Raw genomic sequence first — 22,823 nt, 5'->3', positions numbered from 1 at the left:
GTTTGGTGGAGGATGGACAAAGGTTGATGGGATTTATAGTACTTTTAAACCCATCAGTTCCAACAGATCACTTTGGCCCCCAACAAAGACCGATAAAGACCAAACTTGGCACACAGAGCCCCCATGACCCACTCTACATCCTACTGCACTTTGGAGGAGGGCAGACCATGGATGATGGGACTTGAAGTACCTCCACTCACTTCCCGAGACCGCTGCAACCCTCATCCAATGACCAATCAAGACACACATAACCCCCATGATCCCCTTTAGATCCTGGTGAGGTTTGGGAGAGGATGGACAATGGATGATGGAATTTGTAGTACTTTCTCACCCTACTGTGGGAACCGAGCAAAGCCCCCAACAAAGACCCAACTTGGCACACAGAGCCCTCATGACCTACTGTACATCCTGGTGCGGTTTGGAGGAGGATGGACCACGGATGATGGGACTCGTAGTACCATCACTAACTTCCTGAGAGGACTGCAAGCCACATAAATGACTTAGAAAGACCAACCTTGGCAAACAATGCCTTTCCCAAATTACCCAGGCAGTGCCGGGTCCCCAAGCTAGTATCATAATAATAGAGAGATCTCTAGAAATACCGATACACTATACAGCTTGTGGTGAGATATTTATTTGCATGTCAGTGCACTTTTCCAAGGACACTTGGGTTCGAATCTCCATTGTTGGCCATAGAGACCCATTGGGTGACTTAGCGAGTCACACTCTCTCGGCTTCAGAGTTAGACAATGACAAATGGGGAAACTTTGCCATAGGTTTGCTGTAAGTCAGATACAAGCCAGCGCATGGTTGTGACCTTCCATTGAGTCCATTATTTCCAAACACAACTAGGGGTTAGCTTGGACTACAATGCCCAGCATTCCCCCCCCCCCTTAATATTTTAGGTATGCGGTGTTCAAGCTATGCGTAGCCTCACTTCTCTGGGGAAGGTGATATTGGATCGGGAAATGTAGTGAAATCCCGTTGTCCCCAGAAGTCAAACATTCCGCCAAATCCTTTATTCTGGATCCGGGCCTTAAGGCTCGACCGTGACACTGCTGTGGGTCACCCGCGCCCCATACCATCCCTTCCAGAAACAGGTGTCCTGGCCTCCATGTTCAAAGCGGACGAAGCGAACGCCCGGGCCATAGTCGCTGAAGGTGTGGGTAATCTGTGGGGATAGAGCAAGACCCAAGTCAGAGTTTTAGAGCTAGACTCCCAGTGTTATCATTATGCATTAGTTTGAGCTAGAGTAAGATAGAGTTAGAGAGTTAGAGTTCGTAAGGAAATTACTTAGAGTCCTAGACTTAGTTAGTGAGAGTTTTAGAGTTATATTTAGAGTTAGTTTGAGCTGGAGTCGGGTGGAGAAAGAATTAGAGTTTTAGAGTTAGAGTAATATTTAGAGTTAGTTTGAGCTAGAGTCAGGTGGAGATAGAGTTAGCGTTTTACAGTTAAAATTAGTTTGAGCTAAAGTCAGATGGAGATAGAGACAGAGTTTTTGAATTCGAGTTATATTTAGAGTTAGTTTGAGCTAGAGTAAGGTGGAGATAGAGTTTTAGAGTTAGAGTTATATTTAGAGTTAGTTTGAGCTAGAGTAAGGTGGAGATAGAGTTTTAGAGTTAGAGTAATATTTAGTTTGAGCTAGAGTAAGGTGGAGAAAGAGTTAGAGTTTTAGAGTTAGAGTAATATTTAGAGTTAGTTTGAGCTGGAGTCAGGTGGAGATAGAGTTTTAGAATTAGAGTTATATTTAGAGTTAGTTTGAGCTAGAGTCAGGTGGAGATAGAGTTAGAGAGTTAGAAGCAAGGGTTTTAGAGAATTAGAGGTAGAAAGAGTTAGGTAATTCCTTAGAGAATTACAATAGAGTCAGACAGAGGTAGAGTCAGAGAGTTAGGAGTTAGAGTTTTAGAGTTAAAGTTTGTTTGAGCTAGAGTCAGATGGAGATAGAGACAGAGTTTTCGAATTAGAGTTATATTTAGAGTTAGTTTGAGCTAGAGTAAGGTGGAGATAAGAGTTAGAGTTTTAGAGTTAGAGTAATATTTAGAGTTAGTTTGAGCTAGAGTAAGGTGGAGATAGTTAGAGTTTTAGAGTTAGAGTAATATTTAGAGTTAGTTTGAGCTAGAGTAAGGTGGAGATAGAGTTAGAGTTTTAGAGTTAGAGTAATATTTAGAGTTAGTTTGAGCTAGAGTCAGGTGGAGATAGACTTAGAGAGTTAGAAGTAAGGGTTTTAGAGAATTAGAGATAGAAAGAGATAATCCTTAGAGAATTACAATAGAGTCAGATAGAGGTCGAGTCAGAGAGTTAGGAGTTAGAGTTTTAGAGTTAAAGTTAGTTTGAGCTAGGGTCAGATGGAGATAGAGACAGAGTTTTCGAATTAGAGTAATATTTAGAGTTAGTTTGAGCTAGAGTAAGGTGGAGATAGAGTTTTAGAGTTAGAGTAATATTTAGAGTTAGTTTGAGCTAGAGTCAGATGGAGATAGAGTTAGAGTTTTAGAGTTAGAGTAATATTTAGAGTTAGTTTGAGCTAGAGTAAGGTGGAGATAGAGTTAGAGTTTTAGAATTAGAGTAATATTTAGAGTTAGTTTGAGCCAGAGTCAGGTGGAGACAGAGTTAGAGAATTGGAGTTGAAGTTTTAGAGGTAACAGTTATATTTAGAGTTAGTTTGAGTTAGAGTTAGAGGTTTAGAGCTATAAAATTAGTTTGTGTTACAATTAGAGTTAGAGTAAGAGAGAGTTATAGTTAGTTTGAGTTAGAGTCACAGTTTGAGATTTAGAGTTTGAACTGAATCAGATGGTCAGTGTAGACGCATATAACGCAGTCCGAGTTGCATTATTTCGCAGTGTAGATCCAGGCAGAAAGTTGGTTAGAATTAAGGTTAGTTCAAGTTTTAGAGTTATAGTTTTAGAATTTTAGAGCTCTCTCAGCTTTGGGGAAAGGACAGCTCTGATTGTGTCCTTAGCCAACCACTCTCTGTCTGTCACTCTGGTCTGGATTTGGTTAATTTGCCAATTAACAGGTGAGTCGACCCTTAGCTCAATGCCATTCATGGAGTAAAGTGACAGAGTGACTTAGAGTTACAATGAGTTAGAATTAAAGTTAGTTAGAATGGGTTAAAGTTAGAGTGACTTAGAGTCTCCTCCTGGCCTCCTCTCCCCGCAGACATGAGACAAACCTCATTCCATTCGCCTTCATTGTCCTGGGGGACCGCGATAGTGTCACTCTCGAACTCGGCCACCACATCTTCGTTCTCCGAGAGCAGCTTGGCCTTCAGGCTGTAGAGACAGCCGGCGTCACACCGAGCAGCGTACCTGCCGGGCATCAGAAGGGTTTTTTCAGATTTGAATTGTAACCTTCTTTTACAAATGCCTTTTCATGTCCAAAGTGAATTGTCAACTCTCTCTTTTTCTTTTCCCCTTCTCTCAATTTACCAGTCTTTCACCACAATTTTGGGCTGGACGGTGTCCATCAGCTCTTCCCAGTATCCCTCGGCCCGGAGATCGATGACTTGAGCCTTGCTGCACCAGCTGTGATACAAACAAGCAAACAAACACAACAAACAGGTGAGCCAGCAAGGGTGAACTTTGCTGTTGAGACAGACCATTGAGAACAATAATATCCAATGGTTAGTTAGTTCTCATTCTGTTTGTTTTGTCAGGGCGGAAATGGAAAACAGAACATTGGGAGGGAGTTGGTCAGAGTGCAAGGGAGTTAGTGTTAGTTTGTTAGAGTTAACTGAATTGCAGTGAGTTAGAGTTCATGTCAGAGTGAGTTAGAGTTCGAGTGAGATAGAGTGATCTAGAGTTAAAGTGACTTCGAATTAGAGTTAGTTGAGTTAGAATGTTAGAGTTAAAGTTAGTTAGAATGAGAGTTAAAGTGACATAGAGTTTGGGTGACTTAGAGTTAGAATGAGTAAGAGTTAAAGTGACTTAGAGTTAAACTTACAGTACTTAGAGGTAGAATGTTTTAGAGTTAAAGTGACATAGAGTTAGAGTGGCTTAGAGTTAGAATGAGTTAAAGTTAATTAGAGATAGAATGACCTAAAGTTAGTTAGAATGAGTTAGAGTTAAAGTTAGTTGGAGATAGAATGACCTAAAGTTAGTTAGCATGAGTTAGAGCAGTGGTTCTCAACCTGGGGTCCCCAGATGTTTTTGGCCTTCAACTCCCGGAAATCTTAACAGCTGGTAACCTGGCTGGGATTTCTGGGAGTTGTAGGCCAAAAACATGTGGAGACCCCAGGCTGAAAACCACTGAGTTAGAGTGACTTAGAGTTAGAATGAGTTAGCATTAAAGTGACAGTTAGAGTGACTTTGAGTTAGAATGAGTTAGAGTTAAAATTAATTAAAATGACTTAGAGTTAGAATTAGTTAGCGCTAAAGTGACAGAGTGACTTAGAGTTAGAGTTAGAATGGGTTAGAGTTGAAGTTAGTTAGAATTAGTTAAAGTTAGAGTTAGAGTGACAGAGTTAGAGTTAGAATGAGTTAGAGTTGAAGTTAGTTAGAATGAGTTAAAGTTAGAGTTAGAGTGACTTAGAGTTAGAGTTAGAATGGGTTAGAGTTGAAGTTAGTTAGAATGAGTTAAAGTTAGAGTTAGAGTGACTTAGAGTTAGAGTTAGAATGGGTTAGAGTTGAAGTTAGTTAGAATGAGTTAAAGTTAGAGTTAGAGTGACTTAGAGTTAGAGTTAGAATGGGTTAGAGTTGGAGTTAGTTAGAATAAGTTAAAGTTAGAGTTAGAGTGACTTAGAGTTAGAGTTAGAATGGGTTAGAGTTGAAGTTAGTTAGAATGAGTTAAAGTTAGAGCTAGTGTGACTTAGAGTTAGAGTTAGAATGGGTTAGAGTTGAAGTTAGTTAGAATGAGTTAAAGTTAGTTAGAGTGACTTAGAGTTAGCATTAGTTAGCGCTAAAGTGACAGAGTGACTTAGAGTTAGAATGAGTTAGATTTAAAGTTAGTTAAAGTGACTTAGAGTTAGAATGAGTTACAGTTAGAGTGACAGAGTGACTTGGAGCTAGAATGAGTTAGAATTAAAGTTAGTTCGACTTAGAGTTAGAATGAGTTACAGTTAGAGTGACTTAGAATTAGAATGAGTTAAAGTTAGTTTGAGTTAGAGTGACTTAGAGTGAGAGTTATAGTTAAAGTGACTTAAAGTTAAAGTTAGAATGAATTAGAGTTAAAGTGACGTAGAATTAGAGTGACTTAGAGTTAGAATTAGTTAGAGTTAGGGGTTAAAGTATGTTAGGGTTAGAGTGACTCAGAGTTAGTGTTAAAAGGAATTCCAGTTGATTTGAATGACAATAAGTTAGAGTTAGTTAGAGTTACAGTTAGCTTGAGTTAGAGTGAAAAGCCAAGCTTACCCAAAGGATGAGACAAAATACTGATGGACGTCTTCAATGGGGAAGTCCTTCCCAAAATCTCCCGGGAGGTCCTCCGTATTCCACCCATCGCCCCCATTCTCCAGATCCACCCAGTGTTCCAGACCCTCTGCAAGACAACAGAGTTGTTGTTGTTATTATTGTTTATGGCGGCATCAAGCTAAAGAATCAACCCTCTTCTGAAGTCAGACATGACTTGATGGCACACAATGATGAACCCACATCCGCAGCTACTTGCCTTCTCCGTTTGGGTTCTTGATGAGGTTCCTCTTCCTCTTGTTGAGGAAGTAGAGCATCTGCCAGCTTTCGGCCCCGTCTTCTTCTGCCTCTTGTCCTGCAAATCCTTCCTGCTGGCACTTCAGGAGCCAAAGGGCTGCCCCATCAATCAAGGCCTTCCATTGGGAGCAAACCAGGCGGCAGACCAGGATCAGATCCACCGCCGGCAAGGAAGACAGGATACGGAGCAGCAGCGGTTCGGGGAGCGTCTCCATCTTTGGATGGAGGAGAGAAAGGGTTAGACAACAGGCTCCAAACCCCTTTCCTCAAGGTGTTTGAGGCAAATATAAGTTAGCAAGACATCGTAAATACAACCCATCGTAGTTCTGAGATTGAAGGAGAAGTCCGTCAGATTGGAACAGTTGGGTCCGGTTGGGCAGGAAATCTGCTCCAGGTTTTGGGTAGTTTGCAAGGAGTTCTCCAAACCGAACCAAAACCTGGCATGAATGGGCTCCTTCATTTGCTCTTGGATCAAATAATAGATAGATAGATAGATAGATAGATAGATAGATAGATAGATGATTGATAGATAGATAGACAGATAGACAGATAGCTAGATTAATAGGTAGGTAAGCAGTCTCAAAAGTAGATAGTAGGTGGATGGATGATACATAAGGGAGACAACCAGGTAAATAGGTGGGTACGTAGATAGATCATCTAATCTATCTACCAATATATAGGCAGATAGATAGACTGAAAGGTAGGCAAGTAGATAGGTCAGTAAATGGACAAATAGTCAGGTAGGTATGCTAATAAATAGGTAGGCAAACAATCTAATAGGTAGGCAAGTAGATAGGTTGATAGATGGACAAATAGTTAGGTTACTGGGCTAATAAATAGGTAGGCAGTCTAATGGGTAGGCAAGTAGATAAGTTGGTAGATGGACAAATAGATAGGTAACTATGCTAATGAATAGGTAGGCAGTCTAATGGATAGGCAAGTAGATAAGTTGGTAGATGGACATATAGGTAGTCAGGTAGGTATGCTAATAAATACGTAGGTGTAATCGGTAGGCAAGTAGATAGGTCGGTAGATGGACAAAGAGGTAGTCAAGTAGCTAGGCTAATAAACAGATAGGCAGACAGTGTAATAGGTAGGCAAGTAGATAGGCTGGTAGATGGACAAATAGGTAGGCGAGTAGATAAATCAGTATATGGACAAATAGGTAGTCAGGTAGCTAGGCTAATATAGGCAGACAATGTAATAGGTAGGCAAGTAGATAGGCTGGTAGATGGACAAATAGGTAGGTAGGTATGCTAATAAATAGGTAGGCAGGAAGTTTAATAGGTAGGCGAGTAGATAGATCAGTAGATGGACAAATAGGTAGTCAGGTAGCTAGGCTAATAAATAGATAGGCAGACAGTGTAATAGGTAGGCAAGTAGATAGGCTGGTAGATGGACAAATAGGTAGGCGAGTAGATAAATCAGTATATGGACAAATAGGTAGTCAGGTAGCTAGGCTAATATAGGCAGAAAATGAAATAGGTAGGCAAGTAGATAGGCTGGTAGATGGACAAATAGGTAGGTAGGTAGGCTAATAAATAGGTAGGCAGGAAGTTTAATAGGTAGGCGAGTAGATAGATCAGTAGAAGGACAAATAGGTATTCAGGTAGCTAGGCTAATAAATAAATAGGCAGACAGTGTAATAGGTAGGCAAGTAGATAGGCTGGTAGATGGACAAATAGGTAGGCGAGTAGATAAATCAGTATATGGACAAATAGGTAGTCAGGTAGCTAGGCTAATATAGGCAGAAAATGAAATAGGTAGGCAAGTAGATAGGCTAGTAGATGGACAAATAGGTAGGTAAGTAGGCTAATAAATAGGTAGGCGGGAAGTGTAATAGGTAGGCGAGTAGATAGATCAGTAGATGGACAAATAGGTAGTCAGGTAGCTAGGCTAATATAGGCAGACAATGTAATAGGTAGGCAAGTAGATAGGCTGGTAGATGGACAAATAGGTAGGTAAGTAGGCTAATAAATAGGTAGGCAGGAAGTGTAATAGGTAGGCGAGTAGATAGATCAGTAGATGGACAAATAGGTAGTCAGGTAGCTAGGCTAATAAATAGATAGACAGTGTAATAGGTAGGCAAGTAGATAGGCTGGTAGATGGACAAATAGGTAGGTAGCCTAATAAATAGGTGGGCAGGAAGTTTAATAAGTAGGTGAGTAGATAGATCAGTAGATGGACAAATAGGTAGTCAGGTAATTAGGCTAACTCTCTACCTGACTATTTGTCCATCTACTGACCTATCCACTAACCTACCTATTAAACTATCTGCCTACCTATTTATTAGCCTAGCTACCTATCTATTTGTCCATCTACTGACCTACCTATTAGACTGTCCACCTACCTATTTGTAGACGGCGAGATAAATAGGTTGACGAACTAATAGATAAGTAGGTCAATAGGTAGAAAGTAGGTAGGTCAACTCATAGATATGAGGATAGACAGATAGGTCTGAGGCAGACCGGTTCATGTCTATACCTTGTGTTTCTGATTGATTTTCCCAAATGAAGCAGCAATTATTTTAAAGAGGGAGAAAGGAGAAGAAGGGATTTTGAAACTGCAGAAGAGGGAAGCTTCTCCAAGGTATTACCTTTGCTGTCGGCCGAGTCTCGCAACCCGCCGGCGAGAGCAGGGTGCCTCTGTCTCAACCCCAAGAGTGACACAGCAGGCTCTGAGCTTCTCCTCTGTCCTTCCTTTGGCTCGGAGCATCCTCCTCTTTGCAGGCTCCGCCTTGGCGGACCGGGCCTGTCGCAGGCAAGCAACTGCTGGCAAAGAACGAGAGAGAGAGAAAGAGTTTTGCAAGCCATGCGCCAGGGAGCATTTCTGCAACATCAGCTCACAATGAATGCCTGGGGGATGCAGAATGACATCTCCTGCTGCTGATGTGGCTGCCTATCAACAATCAGTGATGGCCTGTTAGAGATCAATGAGACCCTATCCAGGATCAATGGATGCCTTTCTGAGATCACTGACTGCCTATCAGAGATCAATGACTGCCCATTAGAGATCAGTGGTGACCGATTAGAAATCAATGAGTGCCTGTTCAATATCAATGAGTGCCTATCAAAGATCAATAGATGCCTTTCAGAGGTCAGTGACTTCCTATTAGAAACCAGTGACCGCCTATCAGTGGTCAATGACAGCCTCTTAAGCGATCGGTGACAACCTATCAGAGATCAATAAGTATCTATTAGAACTCAATGAGTGCCTATTAGAGATCAATGAGTGCCTATCAAAGATCAATAGATGCCTTTCAGAAGTCAATGACTGCCTATTAGAAACCAGTGACCACCTATCAGTGGTCAATGACAGCCTCTTAAGCGATCGGTGACAACCTATCAGAGATCAATGAGTATCTATTAGAACTCAATGAGTGCCTATTAGAGATCAATGAGTGCCTATCAAAGATCAATGGATGCCTTTCAGAAATCAATGACTGGTTATTAGAAACCAGTGACTGCCTATCAGTGGTCAATGACAGTCTATCAGAGATCAGTAACAGCCTATCAGAGATCAATTAGTATCTATTAGAACTCAATGAGTGACTATTAGAGATCAATGAGTGCCTATCGAAGATCAATAGATGCCTTTCAGAGGTCAATGACTGCCTATTAGAAACCAGTGACCGCCTATCAGTGGTCAATGACAGCCTCTTAAGCGATCGGTGACAACCTATCAGAGATCAATGAGTATCTATTAGAACTCAATGAGTGCCTATTAGAGATCAATGAGTGCCTATCAAAGATCAATGGATGCCTTTCAGAGATCAATGACTGGTTATTAGAAACCAGTGACTGCCTATCAGTGGTCAATGACAGTCTATCAAAGATCAGTAACAGCCTATCAGAGATCAATTAGTATCTATTAGAACTCAATGAGTGCCTATTAGAGATCAATGAGTGCCTATCAAAGATCAATAGATGCCTTTCAGAGGTCAATGACTGCCTATTAGAAACCAGTGACCACCTATCAGTGGTGAATGACAGTCTATCAGAGATCAGTAACAGCCTATCAGAGATCAATTAGTATCTATTAGAACTCAATGAGTGCCTATTAGAGATCAATGAGTGCCTATCAAAGATCAATAGATGCCTTTCAGAGGTCAGTGACTGCCTATTAGAAACCAGTGATAGCCTATCAGTGGTGAATGACAGCCTATCAGAGATTGGTGACAGCCTATTAGTGATCAATTAGTGCCTATTAGAGGTCAATGAGTGCCTATCAAAGATCAATAGATGCCTCTCAGAGATCAATAACTGCATGTAAGAAACCAGTGACCACCTATCAGTGGTGAATGACAGCCTATCAGAGATCGGTGACAGTCTATCAGAGATCAGTGAGTATCTATTAGAACTCAATGAGAGCCTATTAAAGATCAATTGATGCCTTTCAGAGATCAATGACTGACTATTAGAAACCAGTGACTGCCTATCAGTGGTCAATGACAGCCTATTGGATATCAGTGACAGCCTATCAGAGATCAATGAGTGCCTATTAGAGTTCAATGAGAACCTATCAAAGATCAATTGATGCCTTTCAGAGGTCAATGACTAACTATTAGAAACCAGTGACTGTCTATCTGGATGGCCATCTGTCAGTGTTGTTTTGAATGTGATTTTTCTGCTTCTTGGCAGAATGGGGTTGGACTGTATGGACCACCAGGTCTCTTCCAACTCTAGGATTCTATGACTAGGTCATAGGTCTAGGTCTAGGTCTAGGTTCTAGGTCATGGGAAGAGCATCCGGCAATGAGTCATGCAAGACAAAGTTCGTAGAAGAGGGCCTGGTGTCAGGCCAGAACTTCACTGACATCTCTCCATGGTATGGAAGGCCACTGAGAGGTCCAAGAGAACCAACAGGGATACACTCCCCATGTCCAGTCCTCTGTGTAGATCACCCACTAAGGAGACCAAGACTGTTTCAGTTCCATGACTTGGTCTCAAGCCAGATTGCAATGGATCTAGATATTCAGTTTCCTCCAAAAACACTTGGAGTTGTGAGGTCATCACATGTTCCATTACTTTGCCCAAAAGGGGGAGAGTGGGGTCCAGTGATGGTTTCTTCAACAGTGGGTTTAGGCCTGCTGGAATCTTGTAAGGAGGCATCAACCATCACCGTGACCCACTCCACCAAACTACTTCTGGCTTCCTTTACCAGTCAGGATGGGCTCCAGGATGCATGTGGTCACCCTCAACTCTCCAAGGATGTTGTCCGTGTCCTCGGGTTGCACCAATTGAGGACGGAGGAGGAGGAGATGGAGAAGGAGGAGGAGATGAAGATGGAGATGGAGGAGATGGTGGAGGAGGAGGAGGTGGTGGAGGAGGAGGAGGAGGAGATTGAGGAGATGGAGGAGGAGATGTAGATGGAGGAGGAGGAGATGGAGATGGAGAAGGAGGAGATGGAGGAGGAGATGGAGGAGGAGATGGAGGAGGAAGAGGAGATGGAGGAGGAGGAGATGGAGGAGGAGATGGAGATGGAGATGGAGGAAGAGGAGATGGAGGAGGAGGAGATGGAGGAGGAGGAGGAGATGGAGATGGAGGAGGAGATGGAGATGGAGGAGGAGATGGAGATGTAGGAGGAGGAGGAGAAGGAGATGGAGGAGGAGGAGATGGAGGAGATGGAGGAGGAGATGGAGGAGGAGGAGGAGGAGGAGGAGGAGGAGAAGGATATGGAGGAGATAGAGGAGGAGGAGGAGGAAAAGGAGGAGGAGGAGGAGATGGAGGAGGAGATGGAGGAGGAGATGGAGGAAGAAATAGAGAAGGAGGAGGAGGAGGAGCAGATGGAGTTGCGGCAGGAGGAGGAGATGGAGGAGGAGAAGGAGGAGAAGGAGATAGAGGAGGAGATGGAGGAGGAGATGGAGGAAGAAATAGAGAAGGAGGAGGAGGAAGAGATGGAGGAGGAGATGGAGGAGGAATGGAGAAGGAGGAGATGTAGGAGAAGGAGGAGATGTAGGAGAAGGAGAAGGAGAAGGAGAAAGAGAAGAAGGAAAAGGAGGAAAAGAAGGAGAAGTAATGATGGGATCCTTAGATCTAGGGGAAATGATGGAATTCTAAGGTAAAAGGCAAATAATAGGCTCCTAAGATAGATGACAAATCATGGGATCATAGGATATATCAGGGGTCAGGAACCTTCGGCTCTCCAGGTGTGGTGGACTTCAACTCCCACAATTCCTTGAGGCTCGGCATTCACCCCAAAGGCTTACCTTGGCCTCAAGGAATTGTGGGAGTTGAAGTCCACTACACCTGGAGAGCCGAAGGTTCCCCATGCCTGGGATATATGGTGCTGATTGGGTCTTGTCAAAAGCCATCCCTTGGAATAGCCTTGAACTAGAGCCACCCATTGAATGCCTGGGTTGGAATCTTCCCTCAACTCTGGCTGATGCTGAGCATCTTGCGCTCCTTCTCTTGCTGGAGAGAACGGGAAAAACACTCAGCGATGAATCATGCAAGGCAAAGTTCGCAAGACCGGGCATTGTGCCAGGCCAGAACTCCGCTCACGTATCTCCACTTCCCGGTTTACATGGCTCGAGCCACTCCTCCTGCTCTGAGAGAGTTTCCTCGCTCACAAAACAAGAGGCAGAAGTTTGGTGAAGAGAGTTGAAGACGTTCTCCATGCCCTGCTTCCCTTGACTCTCAGTCCCATCATCCTGCCCTTCCCTTGGGCCCCATGCCTTCCTTTGGAGGTGCCCACTGTTGCCTGCCTCTTCGTCAACCCAGGTAAGTCTCCCACTTTGCAGATATCTCATTGTCACTTGGGTTCCTTCTAAGTTCAGACTAAAACCCAGAACTGATTCGGTCCCAAGATGGAAATCCCATAGGGAAGTCTGTTGAAATGTAAAGAGAGTGAGACCAAGAGTTCAAGAGATATACCAAAGGTCTCTCCTTTTAAAGTTTGGATCAAAACTCGGAGCAGACTCCCAATCTCCTTTGGATAATAATAATAATATGACCCGTTGAACCTCCATGGCTGGATGCTATGGACCTCTGGAAGCTGCAGTTAAGATATCCTTGCATTCATCACCATAGTTATGGACTAAATCATCATCATCATCATCATCATCATCATCATCATCATCATCCAACCACTATGGCCAAAAGCTATGGACTTCCGGAAGCTGCACTTGGATTCTGGGAGTTGACCCCCAAAAGATCTGGAGAACCTCTAGTTTTCAATGCATTGATTCTTAGCGCAGTCTTCTATCCCTCTTCATCTTGCTTTGGTGGACCATGGATGATAGTGTGGATTCCAAACTCTTCCACTGTTTGGTCCATGGTTTAGTTCCCGTCTCTCATCTGTTCCTCCATGTTTTCTTTCCCCACCAGTTGGGTGCGATCCCTTCTGAGGAAGAAAGTGTCCATTGAAGACCTCCCAGAGGATCTCCTCCTCGATATCCTCTCACTGGTCCCGAGGAAAGACCTGGTCTTCAGCTGCCGCCGAGTTTGCTCTCGGTGGAGGGATCTGGTGGATCTCCCCATCCTTTGGAAGCGCAAATGCCGACGGATGGGATTCTGTCTGGAAGGGTCGGATAGTGGTCTCCGGGACTGGAGGACCTTCTGCTTCCATCACAGCCTGAGAAACCTGGTCAAGAACCCCTGTGGAGAAGGTGGGTCCTATCTCTCCATATAAGCGTTTAATTGAAAGATTTCCAGATCTTCCATTAATATCTCTTGGAGACTCATTGAAAGATCTCCAGATCTTCCATAGAAGATCTCATTAAAAGATCTTCCATAGGGATCCCTTGGAGATGTCACTGAAAGATCTCCAGATCTTCCACAGAGGCATTGAAAGATCTCCAGAGCTTCCATATAAATCCCTTGGAGACTCATTCTTCCATAGAGGCCCCTTGTAGAGTCATTGAAAGATCTCTAGGTCTTCCATAGAGACAGCTTGGAGAGGTCGTTGAAGAATCACCAGGTCTTCCATAGGGATGGATCCCTTTTTTGACTAGTAGAAAGATCTCCACATTTTCCATAGAGGCACCTTAAAGACTAAATGAAAGATCTCCAGATCTTCCATAAAGATTCCTTAAAGACTAATTGAAAGATCTCCAGATCTTCCATAGAGGTATCTTGGAAACTGTAAGATAGATACTGCACTGTTAGACATGAATGCATTGGCTGTAACCCCACTGTATAATACTGCTAGAAAATACAATTCTAATGGACATGTGGTCACACACCTACTGACAGCTTAAGTAGGTGGTGTGTTACTTCTACATATTCATTGAAAGATCTCCAGATCCTCAGTGGGCTTTCCATCCCTTTAAGAGATTTTTGAGGTAGGGTTCAGCACCATGGTCCTCTCCTTTGATGTTTGGACTAAAACCCAGAGCGGATCCATCTGTTCTGAGTCTGCATATGAGAATGAATAGGAATGGAAACCTCTTTTTTAAATTTGGGGTGTTTTGACAGAATTCCTAGATTTCTGGGAAGCAACCCAGCTCTTTTGGGAGGTTTCCAAGGATGTTTTGTCGGATTTAGACCTCGAGCTCTATGAAAGAGGCCTGAAGATTCCCCGTCCGCCACTGGAGATCCAGAGATGCTTTCTCCTCGCCCGTTCGTTGAACACAATTTCTATCTATCGTCGGGATTACACCAAGGGACAGCAGATTACTTTGGTGGAGGAGGGATACTCAAACCGCCTGATGGACGAATCCAGGCCCAAAATCATCGTGAAAGACTGGTGAGTGCTGGAGAACCACACCTACTCCTCAGTCCAGCTTCGGATTATATAGACAATTTAACTATTGTTTCCTGGAGTAAACTTTTCCCTTTCTCTGAGCGTGTACTATAAAGTCATGATGGCATCTTTATTGCTGGAGCATGTGTGTTGCACACTCATTATGTCAGTGCTAGCTCATCGGCCTCCTTGTTTGTTCCCATCACCTTTGAGAAGATTTATGGCCTTGCTGTGTCAACCATATTATTATTATTATTATTATTATTATTATTATTATTATCTTTATTTGTACCCCGCTAGCATCTCCCGAAGGACTCGATGCGGCTTACAAAGGCCAAGGCCTCAAACACAACAATACAAACCTAAAGCAAATTAAAAACAATTAAAGCAGTATTAAAACAACAAAACCACAAGCAATAAACAATACACCAAAACACAATAAAACTGGGCCGGGCCAGAGTAATGGGTACAGAATTAAAAGTGCTGATGTGATAGGTGATATGTGAGAAATATAGGGTAAGTGCAGTGTGCAGTGTGCGGCAATCTTAGTTCTAATAAAGTGCTTCTGGGACTTGTTATTGGAGATTTCCTATTCTGGGAAGGCACATCGGAACAGCCAGGTCTTTAAGTTCTTTCTGAAGACTGCCAATGTAGGGGCCTGTCTAAGATCTTTGGGGAGGGTGTTCCAGAGACGGGGGGCCACCACGGAAAAGGCCCTGTCTCGTGTCCCTACCAAACGCGCTTGCGACGCGGGCGGGATCACGAGCAGGGCCTCTCCAGATGACCGAAGTGAACACTTGGGTTCGTAGACAGAGATGCGGTCACGCAGGTAGGCTGGTCCCAAACCATTAAGGGCTTTGTAGGTAAGCACCTGCACCTTAAATTGGGCTCGGTATATAAACGGCAGCCAGTGGAGCTCCTTGAACAGGAGGGTTGACCTCTCTCTGTAAGGAGCCCCAGTTAACATCCTGGCCGCTGCCCGTTGGACCAGTTGGAACTTTTGAGCCGTTTTCAAGGGCAGCCCCACGTAGAGCACATTACAGTAATCCAGTCTAGAGGTGACCAAGGCATGGACCACCCCGGCCAGATCGGCCTTCGCGAGGTACGGTCGCAGTTGGCGCACGAGTCTCAATTGTGCAAAAGCCCTCCCAGACACCGCCGACGCCTGAGCCTCAAGCGTAAGCGATGAATCCAAGAGGACTCCCAAACTGTGGACCTGTGGCTTCAGGGGGAGTGTGACCCCGTCCAGCACAGGTTGCCACCCTATACCCCGGTCAGGTTTTTGATCGACCAGGAGGACCTCTGTCTTGTCGGGATTGATCTTCAGCTTGTTCTTCCTCATCCAGATAGACACAGCGGTCAGGCACTCGTCCAGGACCCAGGAGGCCTCCTTGGAATTGGGTGGAAATGAGTAGTAGAGTTGTGTGTCATCTGCATAGAGGTGGCACCTAACTCCAAAACTCCGGATGACCTCTCCCAGCAGTTTCATGTAGATGTTAAAAAGCATGGGAGACAGAATAGAGCCTTGCGGGACCCCAACTGCCCCAACACCCCAACTGCATCGCCCTGTCCTGAGCTTTGAAGTCTTTAGCAAAACAACTTGGGAAGTCTGTTCTTTAGAAGTTCAAGCCGCTCTTTCTAATTACAGCTAACTTTTGACGAGGTGCCGAGCTGTGATTAATATCAATTTGGATTATTGTTAACCTATTAGGTAGGCATGTGTGATTCACCCCCTCCCCCCCAAAAAATTGGTTCTAAACTGTGTTCAAAAGTAGGGGGTGCTGATGCTTTGTTTCTAAAGTCTTTTCTGAAATTATTGGGGTAAAAATTTCAAAAATTTACGAAACTTCCGAATCTTTGTAAGTACTTCGTTAATGGTGGTTGCACATGCGCATTAAGGAAAACATTACTGTCAGTGGGGAAACTTGAGGGGCTTCTCTCTCCCTCAGTTTTTGAGCTATCCTGATTAAACTTGCTACAGTGGTAGAACACATTTACCACTGTTCACTCACCAAATTTCAGGGTGTTTGACTTATCCATGGATTTTTGGCAAATTTTCAAAGTTTTTTAAAAACAGCATTTTTAGCGACCTCCACCTCTGGTTTCCAACAGGTTTGACTTCGCCTCTCAGCAGGTTGCCCTGTGACTTTTAGCTCTATCACAGCTACCTCCAAACACATTCAAAACTTAAGAATCACCGGTTCCTTTTTATTTGAATTCTTAATATTGGGGTGGGAGAGTGTGGCGAAGGAGAGAGACTATTTCCTTATTAAAAAACCTCTTTGCTGCCTTATACTGATTCAGTTTCTTCTTTTATATTGGCTGGGACTTTCTGTGTGCTGTTAAACCTTTGTGCTTTATGCCACAGGCAATGAAACACTCTTGTATATAACCAAGTAACACAGTTTATTTATAACTTCTGGCTCCAACGCTTGTGGTTACATTTGTGTTTTGTTGCAATCCTGAGGCTTACAGTCAGTATCATTTACCTGGTTTACTTTTCTGGATAAATTTTCAATGTTTCACATTCACAGACATGTTACTTGCTTTACACACTCTTGGCTGAATTATATTCTGACTCAGGCAACACTAGCCTTCTTTATGTTCCTTAAAACTCGAGCTCTAATTAACTAACTGCTTCTCTATATCAGAAGTCTTTAACACATCTTCATAACTGGATAAACTTTCTTCCCTATCTGCCATATGTAAACATAGAGCTATACACCAAAACTTTAACATAGAATAGCAATTTCTCTACAGGGAGCAAGCAAATAAACACATGTGACAAGCTTTGCAAACAAATAGAAGCAACACACCTACTCCTCAGTCCAGCTTCAGATTATATAGACAATTTAACTTTTGTTTCCTGGAGAAAACTTTTTTCCTCTCTCTAGGTGTGCGCCATAAAGACATCATGGCATCTTTATTGCTGGAGCATGCGTGTTGTAAATTCATTATGTCAGTGCTAGCTAATCTGCCTCCTTGTTTGTTCCCATCACCTTTGAGAAGATTTATGGCCTTGCTGTGTCAACCCTATCCTGAGCTTTGAAGTCTTGGGTTTGAATGTCCACTCAACTGGGAAAATTGACTATTCCAGTCTACTCTTCATGCTTTCTTGTATTTTTCCCTCTCCAAAATAGGCAATATTTCAGCTTCAAGTCTCACTGCCAACTCGATGTGAAGCTGCTGTCGGCTGGATTGGAGGTCCTCCAAGAATGCAGCCTATCACATTTTGGTGAATGTGGCGTGTGGAAAGAGGTACAGCTACAGCTATAATATTATATAATTTTTACATTTATTTATTTGTTTATTGATTGATATCCCACTTTATCTCTCCATACGGAGACTCAAGGTGGCTCACAGTCAAAAACATTACAATTTAAAATATACAAATACTTACTTACTTAGGCGATCCCTCGTAGTCCGAGGATGATGGTCCTCCAAGTTCGATGTCCTGGCGCTGGGTTCGTAGGTGACTGTGGAGCCCTCTTCTTGATCTGCATCTTCTCCCGCAGTGAGGGCATCGGTTCCAGGTGGAAGGCGGTCCCAGTCAGGGTTGGCTTCACGTGCCTTCCTCTTGGCACGTTTCTCTCTTTCACCCTCCATTTGTGCCTCTTCAAATTCTGCAACACTGCTGGTCACAGCTGACCACCAGCTGGAGCGCTCAAGGGCCAGGGCTCCAGGGCTTCCCAGTTCTCAGTGTCTATGCCAGAGTTTTTAAGGTTGGCTTTGAAGCGATGGTCCTCCGCCATCAACTCCGCTGGACCGGCCACGTTGTCCGGATGCCCGACCACCGTCTCCCAAAGCAGTTGCTCTACTCCGAACTCAAGAACGGAAAACGGAATGTTGGTGGACAGGAAAAGAGATTGAAAGACGAACTCAAAGCCAACCTTCAAAACTCTGGCATAGACACTGAGAAGTGGGAAGCCCTGGCACTTGAGCGCTCCAGCGGGAGGTCAGCTGTGACCAGCAGTGCTGCAGAATTTGAAGAGGCATGAATGGAAGGTGAAAGAGAGAAACGTGCCAAGAATAAGGCACATCAAGCCAACCCTGACCGAGACCGCCTTCCACCTGGAAACCAATGCCCACACTGCGGAAGAAGATGCAGATCAAGAATAGGGCTCCACAGTCAACTACGGACCCACCAGAACACTGATCTTGGAGGACTGTCCTACTTGGCCAACGAAGGATCGCCTAAGTAAGTAAGTCTAACGGTGATCTAGCTTGGGAAATGGCTGGAGGGATTCTGCAAACTGGGTCACAGAGAGGTGGTTACATTTTGATACATAGATTAGAAATGGTTTATACACTTCATATAAGGAAGATCAAAACTATACAAATTACACCAAAATCATCAAATGGATGCATTGTATTAAAGGGTTTCATACTATAGAGTTTGTGGGGTCCGTTCTGGAGCCTTTAGCAACTTTGACATTGCACAATTCTGGAGCCGCAGAAGATATTAAGGAATTAAATGGAAACAGTAATGTTATTTGCTTGAGGTATCTTCATGAACTGTATATCTATAGGGGTTGACACAATCAAAACCATCCCGACAGATATCCAAACAGCCTCTGCTTTGAAAATTCAGGAGAAGGAGACTCTGCCATAATTAATGCTCTAGGGATTTGAAATCATGGCGGAATTTAAAAGGGTCTGGCCCTGAAGGAGAGAGCCTGCGGACCCACCAAAGAAGGCTCGCTACAATGGCGAGCAAAGAGAAGTTTTTCCTAAATTCCCCAAAGAAATCTCACCAGTTGAAGGAAGCGCCACCGAGATGATTTTATTGCGATTCAGCTGAAAAGGATGGAAAGCAGCAATATTTCACCAAGCTGAGCATAACATGTGTACAAATAAAAGCCTTCTTTATACAGAAACAGAGTTGCCAGGTTTGAATCTCCTATTTCCCACCGCCCCCCCCCTTGCCGGCTCGACGATGATTGGCTGGCGCTCTACAGCTGGGAGGAGGCTTAGCCACCTCCTGAGCGCCTGGGCCAATCGCCAGGCTTCTGCCGCCTCGGCGTCCTGACGAATCAGGAGAGAGGGAGGTGGGACGAGAGGGAAACAATGGATTCTTGAGAGGATTATGGAGGTAGGAAATGTCCATGAGGCTAGCGAGTCCTGGGGCCTGCGAGCCACCTATTCCTATTGTCATTGAGTGTCTGCAATAAACGTTGATTGTCTGGCAAACCTGCCATAATCCGGGTTTTTCCAGTGCTGAGAGACAAGAATAATGAGGGAATTTTGGCTGTGGTTTCAGTGGATAAAAGTTGAATCAGTAACAGATTAGAACAAAGTATGGCTTTCCGAAGGCTTCCTTTGTCTTATTGAGATATAATCATAAATGCCAAGTGACCACTTCCTCTGGGGTCCAACTCCAAGGCCAGAGGTCACGATCCTTTGTTATTGTCCACGCAATAGTGTCTTTTGATAAGGGTCTTTTTCAACTGGAAATTTTCTTCTTTCCAGGGTCACGCAGGGGTGGCTGCCTTGTATTTTTATACATTTTTCAATAAAGGAATTGGGCAAAAGGATCAGGAAAAGGTCAGATACACAGGGAGGAGGCTTCTGCTGCCTCGGCATCCTGACGAATCAGGAGAGAGGGAGGCGGGACAAGAGGGAAACAATGGATTCTTGAGAGGATTATGGAGGTAGGAAATGTCCAAGCAGCCTGCGAGTCCTGGGGCCTGCGAGCCAGCCATTCCTATTGTCATTGAGTGGCTGCAATAAACATTGATGTTTGGCGATCCTGCCAAGATCCGGATTTTTCCAGTGCGGAGATATGGGAATAATGGGGAACTTTGGCTGAAGTCTTTAGTGAAAGAAAAGTTGAATGGGTGACAGATTAGGACGAGGTGCAGCTTTCCGAAGGCCCCCTCCATCTTATTGAGATATGATCTTGTATTTTTATACATTTTAAATGTATACACTATCTAACATGGGAAGCGTCCTTGTTGTTGTAGTTAGTGTCTTGGCAAATTGACCAAGACTTAACCCTTATTATCCAGTCTGGTGTCCTTGTCCTTAGCAAAACTATAAGTTACTACCTTTTATTGGGGGAGGGGGTTCATGTTCGACTTCAGATTCACACCTTCTTTGTGTTTTATATGTATTTCATATTTCCAGGTTTCCCACACTTTCGAAGGCTATCCTCCCGGCGTCCGTCACATCAGTCTGCAGCACGAAGTGATAATCGGTGCCGGTGATTATGCCAAAATCACCGGCACCAGCGTCACCATTGACCCCGAAGGGACGCAAGAGGAAGCTGCCGCCACCACCGAAAGGTCCCGCTTCCCTTCCATTTTCAGTCTCTGCCTCCCTGCTACATCGTGATTGGAACCTTGGAAGTTGTAGTTTCCCAAGTTCCCGAGAAAGTGAGCAACTACACATCCCAAAAGACTTGGTGGATGGAAAAGGGGGCTGAACTGTTTGTTTATTTATTTTATTAATGACATTTTTACCCCGCTCTATCTCTATCCTGGAGGGGACTAAGAGCGGCGTCCAGTCTGGCAATAATTCAATTCCAGACCAAACTTAGCACACAGAGCCCCCATGACCCACTCTACATCTTGGTGCAGTTTGGAGGAGGACAGACCATGGATGATGGGACTTCAAGTACCTCCACTCCCTTCCCAAGATTGCTCAACCCTCATCTAATGACCAATCTAGACCAAACTTGGCACACAGAGCCCCCATGACCCACTCTACATCCTGCTGCTGTTTGGAGGAGGGTGGACCATGAATGATTGCACTTCAAGTACCTTCACTCACTTCCTGAAAACAATGCAGCCATTATCCAATGACCAATAAAGACTAAACTTGGCATACAGAACTGCCATTACCCACTTTCTCTAATAACCCGGGCAGCGCCGGGTCCCCAAGCTAGTTGCTATATAAAATACACAACACTATAAGCATTAAAATCATAAATCACACCACGTAAGTACATTGCACTTAATCCTGCACTGATCGTCCAAGCTGATTCGTGTATGTTAACTCTGTGGTTGCACTGCGGTTGTACTAACGCTTGACTCCACAGCCAAGTTTTAACTTCCTTTCTGAAAAGCAGAAGGGAGGAAGCCAATCTAATGTCATGGAGGAGGGAGCTCCACAACTGAGGGGCCACCACTGAGAAGGCCCTGTCCCTCGTCCCCTCCAGTCGCACTTGCAAAGATGATGAGACCAAGTGCAGGGCCTCCCTAGGAGATCTTAGCAGGTGAAAAGGAGTAGTAGAGTTGGACATCATCTGCTACAGATGGCATCCAACTCCAAACTCTGGATGATCTTCATGTAGATATTACACAACATGGAGGACAATACTGAGCCCTGTGGGACCCTATAGGGCAAAGATTGTGGGGCTAAGCAGGTGTCCCCCAAAAACATCTTCCAGGAACGGTCCTCCAGGAAGGACTGGAGCCACTGCAGAACAGCCTCCAAATCCCATTCCTGTGAGGCATCTAAGAAGAATACCATGGTCTATGATATCAAAGTCCACTGAGAGGTCCAAGCGAACCAACAGAGATACACTCCCCATGTCTAATTCTCTGTGTAGATCATCCACTGAGAAGACCAAGAGTGTTTCAGTTCCATGACCTGGTCTAAAGCCAGACTGCAACAGATCCAGATAATATGTTTCCTCCAAGATCACCTGAAGTTGTGAGGACACCAGACGTTCCAGGACTCTGCCCAAAAAGGGGAGATTGGAAACTGACCAAAAGTTGTTCAGTTAAGTGGAGTCCAGTGATGGTTTCTTCAACAGTGGTTTTATGATGGCCTCCTTTAGGCTGGTTGGAATCTTGCCTTCCTGAAAGGAGGTATTAACCACCACCTTCACCACTTCACCAAACCTCTTTGGCTTCCTTTACGAGCCAGGATGCATGTGGTTGCTCTCGCCTCTCCAAGGATCTTCTCCACATCCTTGGGTTGCACCAACCGAAATGAATCCATCATACGGGACAAGAAGATGATTGTGCTACATAAGGAGGAGGAGGAGGAGATGGAGATGGAGATGGAGATGGAGATGGTGAAGGAGATGGTGGAGGAGGAGGAGGAGGAGGAGGAGAAGGAGGAGAAGGACAAAAGGAGGGGGAGGAGGAGATGGAGATGATGGAGATGATGGAGATGGAGATGGTGGAGGAGATGGTGGAGGAGGAGCAGATGGAGGAGAAGGAGGAGATGGAGGATGAGGAGCAAAAGGATGAAAAGGAGGGGGGAGGAGATGGAGATGATGGAGATGATGGAGATGGAGATGGTGGAGGAGATGGTGGAGGAGGAGGAGAAGGAGGAGATGGAGGAGGAGGAGCAAAAGGATGAAAAGGAAGGGAGGAGATGGAGATGATGGAGATGGAGATGGTGGAGGAGATGGTGGAGGAGGAGGAGATGGAGGAGAAGGAGGAGATGGAGGAGGAGGAGCAAAAGGATGAAAAGGAGGGGAGGAGGAGGAGATGGAGATAGTGGAGATGATGGAGATGATGGAGATGGAGATGGAGATGGTGGAGGA

General features: G+C 44.4%; 2 protein-coding genes across 3 annotated transcripts; one reads left to right on the top strand and one right to left on the bottom strand.

The window, feature by feature from the left end:
• Positions 1-612: 612 nt before the first annotated feature.
• Positions 613-8,400, bottom strand: FBXO2 (F-box protein 2). The gene is made up of 6 exons (XM_060759087.2): positions 8,236-8,400; positions 5,602-5,854; positions 5,346-5,472; positions 3,426-3,521; positions 3,170-3,305; positions 613-1,171 (listed from the first exon to the last, which is right to left on the bottom strand). The coding sequence occupies exons 2-6, from the start codon at positions 5,852-5,854 to the stop codon at positions 1,037-1,039; spliced, it is 747 nt and encodes a 248-aa protein (XP_060615070.2). The 5' UTR covers positions 8,236-8,400; the 3' UTR covers positions 613-1,036.
• Positions 8,401-12,092: 3,692 nt separating this feature from the next.
• On the top strand, positions 12,093-22,322 carry LOC137097760 (F-box only protein 44-like). Of its 2 annotated transcripts, none has more exons than XM_067472766.1 (5): positions 12,093-12,360; positions 12,967-13,247; positions 14,125-14,326; positions 17,464-17,581; positions 20,450-22,322. In XM_067472766.1, the coding sequence occupies exons 1-5, from the start codon at positions 12,311-12,313 to the stop codon at positions 20,654-20,656; spliced, it is 858 nt and encodes a 285-aa protein (XP_067328867.1). In that variant the 5' UTR covers positions 12,093-12,310; the 3' UTR covers positions 20,657-22,322. The 2 variants fall into 2 exon arrangements, with proteins under 2 accessions (XP_067328867.1, XP_067328866.1); XM_067472765.1 differs by having other exon boundaries at positions 14,056-14,326.
• The last annotated feature ends 501 nt before the right edge of the window (positions 22,323-22,823 follow it).

Source organism: Anolis sagrei, chromosome 13, assembly GCF_037176765.1.
Source record: "Anolis sagrei isolate rAnoSag1 chromosome 13, rAnoSag1.mat, whole genome shotgun sequence".
Taxonomy (NCBI): Eukaryota; Metazoa; Chordata; class Lepidosauria; order Squamata; family Dactyloidae; genus Anolis; species Anolis sagrei.
Note: the sequence above shows the minus strand (reverse complement) of the source record. Positions and strands in the feature narration are given on the sequence as shown.